General features: G+C 35.4%; 1 protein-coding gene across 1 annotated transcript in view; it reads left to right on the top strand.

The window, feature by feature from the left end:
- The window catches only part of ulk4 (unc-51 like kinase 4), a 330,407-nt gene that overhangs the window by 67,121 nt on the left and 242,695 nt on the right, over window positions 1-20,591 (top strand). The window contains exon 20 of the mRNA XM_056475236.1: window positions 17,002-17,163. Within this exon, the coding sequence (XP_056331211.1) occupies window positions 17,002-17,163 (162 nt within the window). The remainder of the gene's footprint in view (window positions 1-17,001; window positions 17,164-20,591) is intronic.

The following is a 20,591-nucleotide window of genomic DNA, read 5'->3' as shown; positions in this document are numbered from 1 at the left end:
AGTAGTATTCATAGTAGTTTATGCTGTTGTTCAGCCGCAATGTCACAGAAATGGAAACTGTTTCTAAAATAGAAACTTTAGTCATTGATATCACGGATGGTTAGGACGAAAACTTAACATGGAAATATTGTTTTTATCGCATGTTGCAGCATCACATCGCATGTTCTTATTACACCATTTAAAAGTCCATACACTTTAAAACAAAATTTTCAGGTTCAACTTGATATAGTATTAAGACTCCAATTTCTGCATGTTTAAACTTTTAATTCAGTGTTTAAAAATATTTAGACATTTGACTGTGTGACTTTGTGCTATAGCAATGTATTACAATAATCAAACCAATACACATGCATTTCAGAGATGCGCATATCAGCCTGAAATACATCCGCCCACACTTGATTTAGATACTCACACCTGACCACCACACATACGCACATTCAGTTATCATAATTAAATAATTATAATTAAACAACAATATTAAAAATGTAATAACACTGCAGTTTTTATAACAAGAGGTCCATTTACTGTTTAACCATTTACTGCATTTTAAATGATGACAATACTAATTATTGTTTTTTTTTTTTTTAAATTGAGACAGTAAAAGTGCAACGTCAGGTCAACAACCCATATACTGCATGTAGAGTGCATCCGGAAAGTATTCATTGCGCTTTATTTTTTTCACATTTCCTTTAATGTTACAGCCTTATTCCAAAATGGATTAAATTCATTTATTTCCTCAAAATTCTACACAAAATACCCCATAATGACAATGTGAAAAATATATTTTTAAATGGTTGCAAATTTATTAAATTTAATTAAGAAACCTGAAAAAATCACATGTACATAAGTATTCACAGCCTTTGCTCAATACTTTGTTGATGCACCTTTGGCAGCAATTACAGCCTCGTCTTTTTGAATATGATGCCACAAGCTTGGCACACCTGTCTTTGGGAATTTTTGCCCATTCCTCTTTGCAGTACCTCTCAAGCTCTGTCAGATTGAATAGGAAGCGACAGTGTACAGCCATTTTCAGATCTTTCCAGAGATATTTAATAGGATTTAGGTCTGGGCTCTGGCTGGGCCACTCAAGGACATTGCCACTCCATTGATATTTTGGTGGTGTGAAGATGAACCATCACCCCAGTCTGAGGTCAAGAGCACTCTGAAGCAGTTTTTCATTCAGGATGTCTCTGTACATTGCTGCATTCATCTTTTCCTCTATCCTGACTAGTCTTCCTGTTCCTGGTGCTGAAAAACATCCCCACAGCATGATGCTGCCACCACCATGCTTCACGGTAGGGATGCTATTAGCCTGGTGATGAGCGGTGCCTGGTTTTCTCTAAACATAACGCCTGGCATTCACTACAATCAGTTCAATTTTAGTCTTTTCAGACCAGATGAGTTTTTGTTAATTATTGTCTGAGAGTCCTTCAGATGCCTTTTGGCAAATTCCAGGTGGGGAGTGGCTTCCATCTGGCCACTCTATTATACAGGCCTGATTGGTGGATTGCTGCACAGATGCTTGTCCTTCTGTAAGGTTCTCCTCTCTCCACAGAAGAATGCCAGAGCTCAGACAGTGTGACCATCGGGTTATTGATCACCTCCCTAACTAAGGCCCTTTCTCCCTCGATCACTCAGCTTAGATGGCCGACCAGCTCTAGGAAGAGTCTTGGTGGTTCCAAACATCTTCCATTTACGGATGATAGAGGCCACTGTGCTCACTAGAACCTTCAGAGCAGCAGAAATTGTTCTGTAACCTTCCCCAGCCTGGTGCCTTGAGACAATCCTGTCTTGGAGGTCTACAGACAATTCCTTTGTCTTCATGCTTGGTTTGTAAATAAATTTGCAACAACTTCAAAAAATCTTTTTTCACATTGTCATTATGGGGTATTGAGGAAATAAATGAATTTAATCCATTTTGGAATAAGGCTGAAACATAAAAAATGTGGAAAAAGGTAAAGCGATATGAATACTTTCCGGATGCACTGTAGGTCTGAGACGCCATTATACATTGCTATTGGTTTCCTGCATCTTGTTCAAACAAGCTCAGATTTCATTGTAATTGTCATTGTCAAATGGAGTGGTAATTTCCCAGTCTGAGTCACAAAAAGCGGTTTAACTGCAACTTGTTTTCAGTAGTTTTTTTCTTCTTTTTAAAAAAAAACAAAGTGTCATGGTTTGTTTAATGAAGCACAAGTGCCAGATTCACAGTTAATGTGGGTTTTGAGAATTGTGAAAGACATTACAGCATTGCGCCTGAGGAGAAACAACTCAACTCTGTTGTTTATTTGACATAACAGTCATCAATGCACAAATAAGATGATACAATAAAAATGCCTAAGATGTAGTTTAAGCTCTGCACCAAGAAATCCTGAAAAAAAATAGGGTTTTATGTAATTCAGTTAATTCTTCAAATATATAACCAAATTAACATCCGCCATCCGTGACAGATGTGGGTAAAAATCAACTGCGGGCGGTAAAAATATATACAAAAATAATTGTTTATAATGACCTCAAAAACCATTGATCTCTAATATTCATTCATTTTCCTTCGGCTTAGTCCCTTATTTATCAGGGGTTGCCACTGCGGAATGAACCGATAACTATTCCAGCATATGTTTTACACCGCGGATGCCCTTCCAGATGCAACCCAGTACTGGGAAACACATATACACACTTATTCACACACACTCATACACTACAGCCAATTAGTTTATTCAGTTCATCTAAAACGTATGTCTTTGGATTGTAGGGGAAACCGAGCACCTGCAGGAAAACTCACACCAACACGGGGAGAACATGCAAACTCCACTCAGAAATGTTAACTGACCCAGCCGGGACTCGAACCAGCAACCTTCTTGCTTTGAGGCGACAGTGCTAACCACAGAGCCACAATGTCGTCCCTCTATATAATAATTTAAAACTATATGATCAATGTTTATTTCTTCCAAGCTCGCTATTTTTCTCTTCTCAACAGCAGTGCCACCAGCCCGAGCTGTTGATCACGCTCCTCTAAAGCAGCTCCAGTCTGACAGAGACACTATTCAAGGCCAGGCCACGGCCAAAACTCCCTGCCTAATTCTACTCCACCAAGGTTATTGTAGTTTAGTGTTCAGTTTTTCACTCGGCTTTACCAAAGCCTCTCTACTTGACTGTTGTTAATATATTAATTAAAATAATAATAATAATAAATTTGTATATACAAATGTATATATTCTTACATTTCCAGAAACTGTTGTAAGTTTGATTTAGTTTTTCGGTAACACTTTTAGTTTAGGTCACAATTCACAGTATTAACAAATCATGAACTAACACTACCTACTTAATAAACTACTAATTAGTTTTTCATTAATAGTTAGTAAGGTAGACGTTGGGTTTAGGTTTTGGGTAGGATTAGGGATTCTGAATAAGATCATATTTTATAACTACTAATGAACAGTTGGTAACAGTTGAAGGGGGTGTTCATAAGACTGTGATGAAACTTTAATAATGACAATGCGAATGAGATTTTATGCATGCTTTTGACAACTGTTATTAAGTGTCGCTTGCTAAGTTATGTCATTTTAAATGCATATAAGACATTGTTATTTATGACAGCTTGACATAAACATACATCACAAGCAGTCTTTATTTTTGTCATGACAACTTGACATTGGCAAGAAAACATAACTTGTCATAAATGTGTTATAAACATGATTGGATCATAATTGTGCCACAAATCTTTTTCTCTATTGGTCATTAAATTGGTCATTTGGTCTTCTTAAAAGCATCATTACTCTGTCAAATAATTTTATATATATATATATATATATATATATATATATATATATATATATATATATATATATATATATATATATATATATATATATATATAGCTAGAATAAAAATAAGTTTTTAATTATTTTTAGCCCCTTCAAGCGAATTTTTTTACAGAACAAACAACCGTTATACAATAACTTGCCTAATTACCCTAACCTGCCTAGTTAACCTAATTAACCTAGTTAAGCCTGTAAATGCTGTTATAAAATTCATCACATAATGACTTACTGAAAATCATGTTTCTAACAGATTTAGAAGTTTTGTTGTATCGTTAATGTCAGGTTTTCAAGACAAAGACAGGTTGTGATGTATTTGTTTATGTCAAGATGTCATAGTGTCATGTCATGATTATAAAGGTTTCATGACACTCTTATGAACAACCCTTCAAGTGATGTGTTACCATACACGAAAGCATATTTGTATCAAAGGCAAGCGTATCGTATTGTACGTAGGGCTGTTAACATATCCCATATTGTGTGCAATCAAAGTAATATATAATAAGTAATGTGCTTGCAGTGAGTTAAAGGGATATGAACTTAAGAACACCCCCTTCAAGTAAAGTGATACCAAACATTTAATATATTAAAGGTCCCATAAAGTGGTTTGAAATAAGCATTTTTTTATTTGAGGTTTGAAGTAATCTCAACTAAAAAAGAAGAGAGGGTTGGGCATAGAGTAGCTCCTCCCCTTTAAAAAACAACAGCCAATAGTGTTTTGTTTTATCACAGCTCTGCCAGTGAGAGCGCATCAAATGAAAAGCAAATGAGAAGCGTCTTAAAGTGGGCGGGGCATCCCAGATACCAGAGAGCATTTGATTGGTCAAAATTTGATGAGAAACTAAAGTATAAGGTGAAGGGGAAAAAAAAAAGTATTGATCCATTTAGGCAGAAGTGACAAACTACAAGCTTTACATGTTTATATCAGTTTTATATCTTCTAAACCCAAATTTTGTCATCGTTTTGTACCACACTCGCTTATAGATATTCTTGAAGACTAACATACTGATGCTAACTTTTAAAAAACGTTATTTTAATTTCACTGCACCTTTAATATTAGACAGGTAATACGCTAGTTGTTAATAGCACACATTGTGGCCTAAACTAAAGTGTTAGCAGTTTATTAAAATTATTATTTTATTTCAGTTTATGAAAATGTTCAGTTGCAGCTCTGAAAATAGCCATGAAAAAAACATCGGGCTAATTCCGCTCCACCAACATTAGCGACGCGCGAGCCTGCTAATAAATCCATGTGTGTTTTGCGGCTGATGTAGGCAGTAATTGTAATGCCTGGCTGTGCTGACCTGCCTGAGAACCTGTGCTGATTCAGAGAGAGCTGAGCTCAGGAAACAAGACATCAGAGACGCCAGAGAAGGAGAAGAGGGAGGGATGGGGAATTAGAGCCAGAGAAGGAGAAAAAAGGCCAGGAGGTGATGATGGGAGAAGGCTGTGGGGGGGGAGAGAGGGAGGGAAAGAAGTGCATATAACGCACACCGAGAAGATGAGAGTAACGGAGCCGGCCAGAGAATATTGTGTGCTCAATCGAGAGTGAGAGTGCTCTTAATTCAGAAAGACAGGCAGAGCAGCATGCAGACAGGTTTTCAGGTCAGACTGCAGCTGGAAGAGCTGTGTGTGTGTGTGAGTGTGTGCGATTTCATGTGCGTGAATGATGAAAGGGTTGTGCTCACTGTAAGTGGCGTGTAGCAGAGCCTTGGGCTGCGACTGGGCATCACACTACTCTTCCATTAAATATTTATTATGCACACACACATACAGACACACACACACTGCATATTCCATCCCCTCCATATTAGCTCTGCCTGTAATGCCTCTCTATAGAGCGCACTGACCCTTCTGTGACTCTGAATATCAGTGATGCAGTTTATACCAATGTGTTTTTTGCCTGTGATCTCCGTCTTTCCGTAATCAAACACACTCACTCGACGGCTTCATGCACGCCCGCTTTCCAGTTTAGCGGAGACGGTTTGTTGAATTGGTCATGAACAGACTCTCAGTCACCCTGGGGACTGTCATCTTGTTGATCGGGAAGTCTGTGTAACTTTGTTTCTGAAAGCTATCAGTGTTTGTGTGTGTGTGTGTGTGCGTGTGTGTCTGGAAAAGCGCAGTTTAAAGGCTGGATGAAATGTACATTCAGTTTTAACTTGACTCAAAAGAATTAAGTTTGCCGCTTGCTCAAATTACCTGTATACTATAAGCTGAAGGAACACAATTATTGAGCTTTTTTGGGGGACAACTTAATTGTTTTATGTTCAATTTACTTACATTCAAACAAACTAATAAGTTAGTTCCTTCATGTTGTCCCAACACAAATTGTGTGGAACCTAGCATTTTTTAAAGTGTTGCATAAAGCGTATTGCTGTGTATGATTCTGAATGTTTGCCTGTTGATCTTTCAGCATACAGTAGTTCATAATTGGGGGGTCTGTCACATTTTATTCAAGTTTTTAGAAGAAATCCTTTAATTTGATCAAACACAGTACATTTATTTATTTGTTTGTTTACTTTTTAAAAATGATGTTGTTCAAACTACTTATTTAAAATGAGCTGAACAACACAATTATTGAGTTTTTTTGGCGGGAAAACGTACTTGTTTTATATTCAACCTACTTAAATTTGTAAAAACTCATAAGTTAATTAGTTCCTTCATGTTGTCCCAACACAAATCGATTGCGTGGAACCCAGTAGGTTTTTGTTTTACAGTGTTCTTACCATAATGTCATTTATTCTTTTAATGGCAAACCAGAATTTTCATATGCAGTCTTTTCTTAAGACAATCATTTCGATGGGCAGGATATATCATATATTAATTTTACTAATTACATATTGATACATTTTAACATCTAAACAGGGAATGTGCATCATTTTTAGGTTCAACAACATACAAAGCAAATTATTGTATTTATTTATTTATTTATTTATTTATTTATTTATTTATTTTTAGGGAATAATCACGTATTATCACATTGGCATATTTATTAATTAATGTGTACAATTATTTTAATTATTATATTAATATATAATAATAATAGCGTGTTAATGCTAAATATATATATATATATATATATATATATATATATATATATATATATATATATATATATAAAATGTTTTTATTTATTTATTTTTTTTTATTTAAATGTATTATAATTAAAAAAAAAATTTCTTTGAAATTTTAGACTGCCTCTAAATAAACATACAGACATCATAGGAGACATGGGTCATAGGAGGGGTGGAATGTTGATCAATACTGGCTTGGGATGGGGGTTATTACGTTTCTCACCTAATGAGAGCATTTGGGTGGGCCTAAGACTACTACAGAACTCATGTGAATTGAAAAGATACAATGGAAGTTATCTATCTATATTTATTCTAATTTCATGGTCATTTTCTTTTATATCGCTTTCACACTGCAGAGTTGATAGAACCCAAGTTATTTATAACCACTGCAATGCTGAATATTCTTAACACAGGATCACTTAAATTAGCATTTCCTAATCATAGTTATTCTCACTTTTGGCCTCTCTGCACATTTCTTATGTTTCTATTATCATTTTCGTCAATTGTTTTAATTTGACCATAAATGTAATGCGAAATTAACGCCAAAGGACATTCCAACATGATTGCAGTTTGAAGGGAGCATAAATTATGTATATTCTGAATACGTCAGATTTATTTTGTAAACCAAATATTTTGAGATGTTGGCTTTTATCTTGTTTAAATACAATCCCAAACCAAATCAAGTTGGGACAATATGGAAAACACAAAGTAGTGATTTCTAAATTTACTTTGACATCTTTCATTGCAGACAGTTCTAATGTGTTTAATGTGTTCCTCATGATTTTTATTGGGGTTTTTTTCTCTTCAAAATAAACATGTAAGAGAATACAGGTACTTGACTGGCCTGTCTGCAGTCCCGACCTGTCTCCAGTAGAGAATGTGTGGTACATTTTGAAGCGCAAAATGTTACAATAAAGACCCCGTACTGTAGCTTACCTTAAGACTTTGCAGGGAGAATGGGACAAAATTACACCTGAAATACTTCGTCACTTGGTGTCTTCAGTCCCTAAATGTCTTTTAAGGGTTGTGAAAAGCAATGGCAACATTACAAAATGGTAAATGCTTTACTGTTTCAACTTTTTTTGAATTGTGTTGCAAGAACCAAAATTGGAATACATATTTATTAAAAAGATAATAAAAATAATCACGAGAAACACATTAAATAATGTTTGTTGTATTGTCTGCAATGAAATACAAGTCAAAGTAAATTTAGAAATCACTTCTTTTTATTTGGGTTTTGCATACTGTCCTGATTTTTTTCTGAGTTGGAGTTATTATTTATTTATTAACCTTATTTAAAATTAGAATTAGTAATAAGTGTCGTCATATTACAAAATGCATATGTGTTGCATGTCTTCTATCTTCTGTGTGTTGACCAGCTCTTGTTTTTGATTAGGAGAGACCACATTAGCCAGAATAAAAGAATGTTTATGCCTGGGCCTGAGTGGATTGATGCTGAGAGAGAGAGAGAAAGAGCTCAAACAGGGAGATCACACTAATGAAAGGCCTGCCTGGCTCAGGCAATTTACATAGTCCTTTATTCAGGACCAGGTGTGCAGCTCCTTCAAACACACACTCACGCTGTTATAGAGCCACACAGAGATGACCTCTGTATGCTTTACGTAATCTCTGTCTCTCACAAACACGCACCCACAAATCCACGGTATGCTTGAATGAGTGTATTTAGCTGTAGAAAACACCTGTACTCAATTACCAAAAATGTTCTCTCTCTCTTTTTTTATTAGCTCAATCAGCATAATTTAGCATAAATGTTCTCCTTTAATGGTTTCCCAGATGGTCACAAAATGCCAGTGACACTCAGTGCTGAGATGGCAATAATTAGTCCTGCTTACAGTGGCAATCATCAAAATTATTATTGCTCATGAATTCTGTATATTATTTGAAGAAGAAAGATTACATTTGAAACTTTTCACTTGGAGTCACTTAGGACTTACCGGTCACTTTATTAGGTACACCTGTCCAACTGCTCGTTAATGCAAATTTCTAACGAGCCAATCACATGGCAGCAACTCAATGCATTTAGGCATGTAGACATGGTTAAGACGATCTGCTGCAGTTCAAACCTTCCAGAATGGGGAAGAAAGTTGATTTAAGTGACTTTGAACGTGGCATGGTTGTTGGTGCCAGACGTCAGAGTATTTCCGAAACTGCTGATCTACTGGGCTTTTCACGCACAACCGTCTCTAGGGAAGGGTCTGAAAAAGAGAAAATATCCAGTGAGCGGCAGTTCTGTGGGCACAAATGCCTTGTTGATGCCAGAGGTCAGAAGAAAATTGCCAGACTGGTTCCAGCTGATAGAAAGGCAACAGTAACTCAAATGACCCCTCGATACAACCGAGATATGCAGAAGAGCATCTCTGAACGCACAACATGTCCAACCTTGAGGTGGATGGGCTACGGCAGCAGAAGAACACACCGAGTGCCACTCCTGTTGGTTAAGAACAGGAAACAAGTAAAAGATTGGAAAAACATTGCCTGGTCTGATGAGTCTCGATTTCTGCTGCAACATTCGGATGGTCGGGTCAGAATTTGGCATCAACAACATGAAAGCATGGAACCATCCTGCCTTGTATCAATGGTTTAGGCTGGTGGTGGTGTATATATATATATATATATATATATATATATATATATATATATATATATATATATATATATATATATATATATATATATATATATATATATATATATATATATACATACATATACACACACACGCACACACACACACACACACACACACACACACACATATATATATATATATATATATATATATATATATGTGTGATAAAGGATGTTTGCTCTTTGCCCAAGCTACTTATTTTAATTGAGCTGAAACAACACAATTCTTGAGGTTTTTTTTTTTTTGGACAACATACAGTTGAAGTCAGAATTATTAGCCCCCTGTTTATTTTTTTTCCCCAATTTCTGTTTAATGGAGAGAAGATTTCTCCAACACATTTCTAAACATAATAGTTTTAATAACTCATTTCTAATAACTGATTTATTTTATCTTTGCCATGATGACAGTACATAATATTTGACTAGATATTTTTCAAGACACTTCTATACAGTTTAAAGTGACATTTAAAGGCTTAAGTAGGTTAATTAGGTTAACTAGGCAGGTTAGGGTAATTAGGCAAGTTACTGTATAATGATGGTTTATTATAGACTATCGAAAAAATATATAGCTTAAAGAGGCTAATAATTTTGACCTTAAAATAGTTTTTAAAAAATTACAAACTGCTTTTATTCTAGCCGAAATAAAACAAATAAGACTTTCTCCAGAAGAAAAAATACTATCAGACATACTGTGAAAATTTCCTTGCTCTGTTAAACTTCATTTGGGAAATATTTAAAAAAGAAAAAGAAATTCAAAGGGGGGCTAATAATTCTGACTGTATATGTTTTATGTTCAATCCACTTCAATTTGTAGAAACTAAGTTTAACCTATTTCCTTTTATCTGGTGTGTCAACGTTTGTCAAAAATCAGTCAAATTAATGTTGTTCATCACTCCTAGCTTTTTCAACAACAATAAAAGACATAAAAAATTAATAGCATTAATGACATTTTAGAAAACTCTCTCACATTTAGCCCACTGAAAGTGTTTTCAAGGAATTACGTAAGTTCTTGGAAGGTGGTAAACTTTTTAGCACTCCATCTCCAGGTTTGTTTTTGTTTCGGTGTGCATCGACTTTTTTCACGAACGTGGACTAGTTTAGGTTTGACCTCCTGTTACCGTATCGAGTTACTGACTGCTGATGTTGCGAGGGAGAATTTGGGAGAAATACATAAATTCAGTAAAGTTTGGCTTGAGCATGGCCCGAGGCAAGAATCGAGCTGGGAAGCTCAGCAGAGGTGTGAGAGAGAATGAGGCAGAGATTGGAGGACAGATCTCTGGTGAGAAGCTGTCCTCACCTCGTAGCCCCTGTAAGTCTGACATTGTGTGGGTTTGGGAGGCAGCTGCAAGTTTATATATAAACATATACCGGAATAAGTCCTGCGCGCATCAAATCAGGTTAGTCAGGCAGAGCACATTTCAAGGATGAGCGGCACGGTTTGGGCAGGGGATCGGAATTAATGCACAGCGTGTCCTAACCGCAGGCGACATGACAGGTTTGCCGGCGACAAGTCATTTGTCTGATGTCTCGAGATGTCAGAAGTACTGGTAAATATGTCAAATAAATAAGAGATGACTATCTGTAATAATATAGTAATACTGACTCATTACCTGACTGCTGTTTGACTGACAAGTGGCTAATTTTGAAGTCTAGCATATTGAAAGAGGATGGCACGGTGGCTCAGTGGTTGGCACTGTCGCCTCACAACAAGATGGTCGCTGATTTGAGTCCTGGCTGGGTCAGTTGGCATTTCTGTGTGGAGTTTGCATGTTCACCCCATGTTGGTGTGGGTTTCCTCCGGGTGTTCCTGTTTTCCGCCAAACACATGCGCTATGGGTGAATTGAAAAAACTAAATTGGCTGTTGTGTATGAATGTGTGTGTGTGTGAATGAGTCTGTATGGGTGTTTTCCAGTACTGGGTTGCGGCTGGAAGGACATCCGCTTTGTAAAACACATGCTCGATAAGTTGGCGGTTCATTCCGCTGTGGCGACCTCTGATGAATAAAGGGACTAAGCCAAAGATATTTTAATGAGTGAATGAATATTGAAAGAAGAGTACTTTATCTGAGACAAATCTGTGGCAGTTTGTGTCAATCAGATGCACTTGTTAGTCAAAAAGACATATTATTTAGGCATTCAGAATAACAAATTATAACTAGCGCTACACAAAATATCACAAAATGAACATCGTCACAATAATGTTGCATTACACTGATTTAAATCATCAATACAGTTCATTAAAAAATTAATTGACACACACACGTTTGTTTTTGTGAAAAGTGGGTACATTACATAGGTTTACATTCATTTTATACTGTCCAAACTGTGTATTGTATTGCCCTAACCCCACCCTACCCCTAAACCCAACCATCACAGGAGACTGTGTGCAGCTTTACTCTCTGAAAAAAACTCATTCTGTGATTGTGAAGCTTTTTGAGAAATGAGGACATCACCAATGTACTTGTATTTCACCTCCTTTTTGTAATACCTGAGTCATACCCATGTCATTAAACTGATTTGTGTCCTGATATGTCACAAAAACACGTACACACACACACACACACACACAGACAGACCATAGATGTAACAATGTTCATAGATGTAACGATGTTTCTACTATACAAATTAGGGTTGTGAACCTACACTGGTCTCATGGTTCACTTTGGTTATGATTATTATGTCATCAATTCGATATCTCTGTGCAGTGACAATGCTTTCCATACACAATTGTATATATATTATATATTTTTTTCATTTTGTATGTTTAGAGAAGTTTAAAACTATTTTGTTTTATGTTTAAATTGTCATTTTTATTTCAAAATATATTATATAAATTTTTTAATTGTCATGTTGAATGTTTTAAACTATACTTTTTATACGTAAATAACACCTTGAATTATGATTTTATATAGTTATGATAAGCAAAATGGCAAATAAAAAAAAGGTGTTTGGATTTTTAGCCAACTAATCGATTATCTTTTCTCAGAGAGAGAAAAAAAGAGAGTTCTATTCCTTAAGATGTTTGGTGTATATACAGTTGAAGTCAGAATTATTTGCTCCCCTGTTTATTTTTTTTCCCCCAATTTCTGTTTGATGGGGAGAATATTTTTTTCAACACATTTCTAAACATAATAGTTTTAATAACTCATTTCTAATAACTGACTTATTTTATCTTTGCCATGATGACAGTAAATAATATTTGACTAGATATATTTCAAGACTTCTATACAGCTTAAAGTGACATTTAAAGGCTTAAGTAGGTTAATTAGGTTAACTAGGCAGGTTAGTGTAATTAGGCAAGTTATTGTATGATGATGGTTTGTTCTGTAGACAAAAAAAATATAGCTTAAAGTGGCTAATAATTTTGTCCTTAAAATGGCTTTTAAAAAATTAAAAACTGCTTTTATTCTAGCCGAAATAAAACAATAAGACTTTCTCCAGAAGAAAAAATATTATCACATACTGTGAAAATTTCCTTGCTCTGTTAAACATCATTTGGAAAATATTTAAAAAAGAAAAGAAAATTAAAATGGGGGCTAATAGTTCTGACTTCAGCTGCATATATATATATATATATATATATATATATATATATATATATATATATATATATATATATATATATATATATATATATATATATATATATATATATATATATATAAAAGTAATGATAGTATTTATGACTAGTACTAATAAACTACTACAACTATTACTACTGCTACAACAACCACTATTACTACAACTGCTACTGCTGCTACTACTACAACCACTACTACTACTGCTATAATTACAGCTACTGCTACTACAACAACTACTACTACCTCTACAACAACAACTACCACTACGCAGCTACTACAACTACTACTATAGCTACTGCTACTACAGCATCTACAGCTGCTGCTACTACAACAACTGCTAGCACTGCTACTACAACTGCTACCACTACTACAGCAACAACTACTGCTACTACAACCAATACTGCAACAACTACTGCTACTACAACAACTACTGCGGCTAATACAACAACAACAACAACTAATACTACCACTACTACAGCAACTACTACACCAAATACTATTACTGCTACTACAACTACTGCTGCTACTACAATGATTACTACTACTACTGTCTGTATATTCGAAACAGTACAAACTCTCTTACAAGTGAGCATATTTGTCCTGTGGAATTTGAAATTCGCATTGAGAGAACCTGCAGGCTGGTGGATTTTAGTTTCATTCTCTATGCCTTTTAGACAAGGCTTGTGCTACAAGAAAAAGAACCCCCTCCAAACCCCCACCTCTTGCGCCCTGTAGCAGCTGTCAGTCATTTCCCCAATGCAGTTCCAGCAAGTGCCAGCTCTAGTTCATTACCTAAAGCCGGACCACCAGACTCCAGCACACAAAGCCTCACGATAGGGGCCAGGGACTCTGGAGGAGCTGCTATGTTATTTGTATTGCGTCAGAATATTCCACTTCACACTCCTTTTCTACTTTTTTTTCTTGCCTCCAAGATACAGTATGTGTATTAATGCACCTCTTCCATGAACTTTCTTTCAGCTTTGAGACGGGGTCTAGGAACTGCATTACAGTGAAGGCATCCATATTGCATAGCAGCAGTGCACAGTGTAACTGCGCCTCTAAGATATGCCCAACCTCTCCATTTGCTATTTTCCTCACTCCGACTCTGGCGTTTGTTGAACGCTGTTAAATGTTTAATTTCCAGGCAGATACGCTCGCGGAGGGAGACGCGCTCAAGGACAGGGGGTCCAGATACATAAAAAAACACAAGCCGGCCAAATCTCCGCGCATTGCCCTTCGTTATCGGCGAGCGAGATTCGCTGTGGTGTGAAATTTAAGGAAATTATTTCGCTTGAGTTCTGGAGGGGCGTCGAGGGACTATTAGGTCATGATGTAATTGCGTGAAATTTCTAAAGGTCTGTGTTGTCCCACTTACAAATGGATTTATGAGCGCATGTCTTTGAGTGTAATGCTTAATGCAACAGCTCGTCCTTTAGATTCGCTAAAACTGACACGTTTTTTTTTTTTTTTGCTTGCTTTTAAAGTCTGCGTGAAACAGTGAGGACTTAATTTGAGCTTTCTGGAGTTGTGAGTGTTAAGTAATAGAATATAGTTGAGTTGAGGTGAACTGCCCAGCCCTAATAACAACAACAATACATTATTATTATTATTATTATTATTATTATTATTATTATTATTATTATTATTATTATTATTATTATTATTATTATATATTTCATTTAGGGGGTGCTTTTCTCACAATCCAAATGACTACAATGAGGATAAAAAAGTAAATAAATAAATCAAAAAGTAAATATAAATCAATAAATATAATAAAAATAAAATATAACAACAACATAGATCAAGTTTTCATTAGTTAATGTTGGTGTTTTTACTAAGATGAACAAACGAAAAGCAATATGTTTATTACAGTATTTGTTCATCTTTTTTATTTTAATTTTACTTATTTAAAATAATGGCATTTGTTGATGGTCCTCACAGAGCATTAAGAAACATCTTTGGCATTAAATAATGCATTAGTAAATGTTAGCCATGGCTTTAAGTACAGTAGTACAAGTATTGTTCGTTTTTAGTTGACGGTATTAAATACATTTATTAACATTTAACTAATCAAACCTTATTTTAAAATGTAACAATTTTGAGCAAATTTTCCAGTTTAATTCAGAGTTACTTTGTTGCTTTTTATTTACAGTTGAAGGCAAAATGATTAGCCCTCCTGTGTACCTTTTAAAATATCCCTCAAGTGCTGTTTAACTTAGATAATTTTTAATAATAATAATAATAATAATAAACATTTTTTAATAATAATAGAAACATATTTTTAAAGAAAATTGTTTTATTAACTACTTAATTTTGTCTTTGCCACGATGACTATTTTCACAGAAACTAGTTTTCATTTTAAAGGCTAAATTAGGGTAATCATGTTCACTTTAGAATAATTTGGCAAATGATTGGACAATAGTGGTTTGTTTTATAGAAAATCTCCCCCAAAATTAAAGGGGTTAATAATCATATACATTTTTATTTTATTTAAAAAAAAAGTAAAACAAAGTTAAATAAATAATACATTCTCCAAAAGAAAAAATATATGATAGCAAATGCTGAGAAAAATGTTACAGTTTGTTAAATACCACTATAAAAATATAAAATATATATGTAACAATAAAAACAATATTATGACAATTAACATTTTACAAGAGGGCTAATAATTTTGCCTTCAACTTTATTAAATTTAACCATAATTTCAGTGTAAAAAATAGAAAACTTTCTAACATGAACTAATCCGACCTCATTGTGAAAGTGTTAATTCACCTAAAAATGAAAAGTGTGAACAAACATGAAATATTTATCATTATTTACTCACTCTCATGACATTCCTGATGGATTCTGTTGGGTATCTTTTGAATTGTATAAGTTCCAATTCTGAATCTGATTATATCTCTGTATTTTATGTAACTTTCATTTACACGTGAACACATCTTTAGTGCTCACTAATGAGACATTTACTCACAGGGAGCCGTGTTTCAGCACATGGACATATATTCTAACGTGCACACAGTCAGTTCAGACTAGGCATGGGCCGGTATAAGATTCTGACGGTATGATAACCTTGGATAAAAATATCACGGTTACACGGTATCACGGTATTGTGCTCACTGCTCTAAAATAAGTTATTTTTAAATGTGAAACATTTATCATATTTTCAGCAGTAAACATGTTCGTTTCATGTTTTAACATATCGTTTCTGCTGGAGATACTGTTGTCCTAAAAAACAAACAAAAAAATGTAAATAAAAAATATTACACATACCTTTGGAACAGTATTACAGAAAACTTTCCAGACCGCGGTATACCTTGAAAACTTTTATCGTCCCATGCCTAGTTCAGACAGTGATTAAAGGAATGGGGGAAGTGCAATTTTATATTACCGTACCGTATGGTTCAGGATTATATTGAGTAGTGCAGCATTCTGAAGTCTTTGACAATGATGCACCCATCTAGCACAAGTATTAGGCCTAGGGAATGCCATGATATTGCAGCCCAAATTATCACTAATCCACCTCCATGCTTCACTTTGGGCATGCCTATGCTTCTTTTGGGGCTTCTCCACACCGTAACTATCCAGGTTGTGGGAAAGACAGTGAAAGTGGACTCATCAGAGAATAATACATGTTTCACATTGTCTACAGCTTAAGATTTTTGCCCCGGCACGATCGAAACTGACATTTGGCATTGGCACGAGGAATCAAAGATTTGGGTATAATTATTGACCCTATATTGCATACTGCAAAGTGCATGTATGTATATGATTTGAATATGTGAAATTTAGCTAGTTTTATGCTGTGCCTATTGGACATGTTGTTTTAAGCCATAGCTGTATTTGAATGATTTATATGGGGGATTGCTGTTTGTTCAGGAGGAGTTGGTGGTGAACCACATGGCTGCCAAAACCATAGAGAACGTGTGCAGCCGAGAGTCTCAATCCGCTCAGGGATTCATCACTGCAGAGGTGGGACCTGCTCTCTGGTATCTGTTCACACACTCCACAGTGGATGCTCTGAGGGTCAGCGCTATATCTGTGAGTATTAAACACACTACATTCACGTCTTTCCAACACATACACAACGTTTAAACGCATAAATACAGTTTCCATTACGTTTTACATTTTTGCTTTAGACTGTTTGCGTTATACATTATATTACATTACATTTCTTTACACACATAAACATTCTACATTATACTGTATCTGCCATACACAAAATTCAAACAAAAGATAATTTGTTTACATTGCTTAAACATCTAAGTTTTTTTCTTTTTGTTCTTTTTGAGCTTTTTTTATGTTTTATTTATACATTGTGAAACATTACAAAAATTTACAAAGACATAAACATGTAACAATAAGCAAATACACTGAAAAGTATTTTGAGCAAATAGTAATAATATAAATAAATAAACAATAATAAATAAAAATAAGATAGTGAAAATAAATAGATAAATAAAATAAAAAACAACAACACCTAGTGCAATCTTATATACATTAAAAACAAGTCTACAATGTGTTGACCAGAATTAGTTTCCCATAAAAGCTGGGCATTAGGGGGTGGGGACTCAATCAGAAGGAGCAGGGTCAAGCTGAAGAGTTTGGACATATTTGCGAAGGGGTTCCCACAAATGAATAAAAACAGTGCTAGTTCGGTGAAGAGAGTACCTAATTTTTTCTAATTTCATAAAATTAAGAACATTTCTTATCCAACAAGAGTGGGAAGGAGGGTGAGGGCTCTTCCAGTTCAGAAGAATTAATCGCCTAGCCAGGGTTAAGAAAGCTACAAAGTCTACAAAATGAGAGGGTAAAGTGTTGTCGGGCGGAAGAACCCCAAATAAACCAATAATTGGACATGGTGGGATATCAACAGTGGTAATAGCTGATAGCGAGAGAAATATTTGTCTCCAAAAAGAAAGCAGGGAAGGACAGGACCAAAACATATGAAATAAAGTGGCTGTACCAGAATGACACCTGTCGCACTCAGGGTCTATAGACGGATTGATGCGAGCTAGCCTGCTTTTGGACCAATGAGCTCTATGCACTACCTTGCATTGTATTAGCCTGTGACGTGCACAGATTGAGGAGGAGTTAACCCTGTTCAAGACAGCTTTCCATGTCTCCTCTGTAATCCTTTTTGAGCTTTTTAAAGTCTAGATGATTTATTGTAAATCACTGATTACCTTTAAACTTACTAGCCACTCCCTAGCCACCAATTTCAGCGCCCTAGCAACTGTCCCAGAGACTGTGACTAGCTATTCTAACACATGCTAACAGTTTTAACATCGTACTGACATGCTAATCTTGCTAGAAAGGTGCTAGCAACACGATATTGACATGCTAATTCATGCTAACAACATGCTAATTCATGCTAGAAACAAGCTGATTCGTGTTAGAATCATGCTAGTAACATGCTAATATCCGGCTAGTTACATGCTAATTCATGCTAGAATCATGTTAGTTACATGCTAATTCATGCTAGAATCATGCTAACAACATGCTAACTCATGCTAGAATCATGCTAGTAACGTGCTAATTCATGCTAGTAACACGCTAGTAACATGCTAATTCATGCTAGGATCGTGCTTGAAACATGCTAATTCATGCTAGAATCATGCTAACAACATGCTAATTCATGCTAGAAATATGCTAGTTACATGCAAATTCATGCTAGAATGATGCTAGTAACATGCTAATTCATGCTAGAATCATGTTAGTTACATGCTTATTCATGCTAGAATCATGCTAATTTATGCTAGAATCATGCTAGAAACATGCTAACAATATGCTAATTCATGCTAGAATCATGCTAGTTACATGCTAATTCATGCTAGAAACATGCTAACAACATGCTAGAATCATACTAGTAACATGCTAATTCATGCTAGTAGCATGCTAATTCATTCTAGAATCAAGCTTGTTACATGCTAATTCATGCTAGAAACATGCTAGTAACAAGCTAATTCATGCTAGAAATATGGTAGTAACACGCTAATTAATTCTAGAATCATGCTAATTTATGTTAGCAACTGCCTAACAACCACTCAGAATACTTTAGCAACCGCCTAGCAACAACCTAGCAACGCCTTAGCAACCACTCAGAACACCCTAGCAACCACCTAGCAACACCTTAGCAATGACCTAAAATACCATAGCAACCGCTTAGCAACAACTTAGCAACCACCTAGCAACCACTCAGAACACCCTAGCAACCACCTAGCAACATCTTAGCAACCACCTAGCAACACCTTAGCAACAACCTAGCAACATCTTAGCAACTGCCTAGCAACACCTTAGCAAGCACTCAGAACAACCTAACAACCGCCTACCAAGAAACATGCCAATCTATACTAGAAACATGCTAACATATACATACTTATCTATGCCGACTGTTTCAAACTTCATAATAACTGCTTCAGTTATTTACACTTTAAAATGACTTCAAACTCTTAGACTCGGCTTTTCAAGCCACCATAAAGTTTGTCCTCAATCTTTAATATCTAGTTTTAATATATAAAATGAGGAAAATAAGCATGCGTTATCAGTGCTTCCCACAGGTTTGAAATATACTGTGGTGGTAGTCGGATTGAAACACACCTTTTACCCACAACATGGTTACCTACATGCGACAAAAAAGTGATTTTTAACAATATTTTTATTTAATATACACAGTTTTTTTCAATTAGTTAAAGCTTTTTTTAAAGACTATTAAAATTAAAAAAAGAAATCCACTATTTGTTTCACTTTTATTCTATTCAGGAGCCATGTGCACCCACTGACAGGTCAAATCTGCTGCTGACATTTTGTACAGTAATACCAAAGCGTGTTAGATATGTATAAAATATATAATATATCAATATCATCAAATAAAAAGCAATTGAGAAATTAATGCCATAAAGGAATAAAAACATCTATGGATTATTTAAATAAGGCACGTGAGTTGATTAGCCATTTCTAATAGTGTATATTTTGCAGCCAGTTAGATGTAATTTCGTCCTCTCTGAGTAAATAGAAAAGTTTGTCTGAGTCGTTTAGATTAAAGAATCTCACTCTTGCGGCTGTGCACGCACTTTCAGCTGCGAAGCCAAGCGAAGGTAAATCAGGCTTAAAATAAAAATGACGACGGCTTAGAAAGCGAAACCAAAAGCCAAGTCCTGGACATTTTAGGAGATTTTTAGAAACCCCGGATAGACACATTTCTAAGCTCCAAAACGGTGCGTCTCTGCAGAGCACGTGAGATTGTCTGTGGGAGTGTCGATAGTTCTTGCGCACATACAATGACAAGAAGGAAACCTGTAGGGCAAGACGAGATTTTCCAGTGGTTAATCGATTGTGGATGTTTGTCTATTGGGCGGATAAAAAGGATGATGATAATAAAAAAAATGTCATCAAATTTACTTGGGCGGCTGTTAATATACCTGGGCGGCCCACCCAAGTAAAGTCCATGTGTGGGAAGCACTTCGTTA

Source organism: Danio aesculapii, chromosome 16, assembly GCF_903798145.1.
Source record: "Danio aesculapii chromosome 16, fDanAes4.1, whole genome shotgun sequence".
NCBI classification, from domain to species: domain Eukaryota; kingdom Metazoa; phylum Chordata; class Actinopteri; order Cypriniformes; family Danionidae; genus Danio; species Danio aesculapii.
This window is presented reverse-complemented; position numbering and strand designations above follow the sequence as displayed.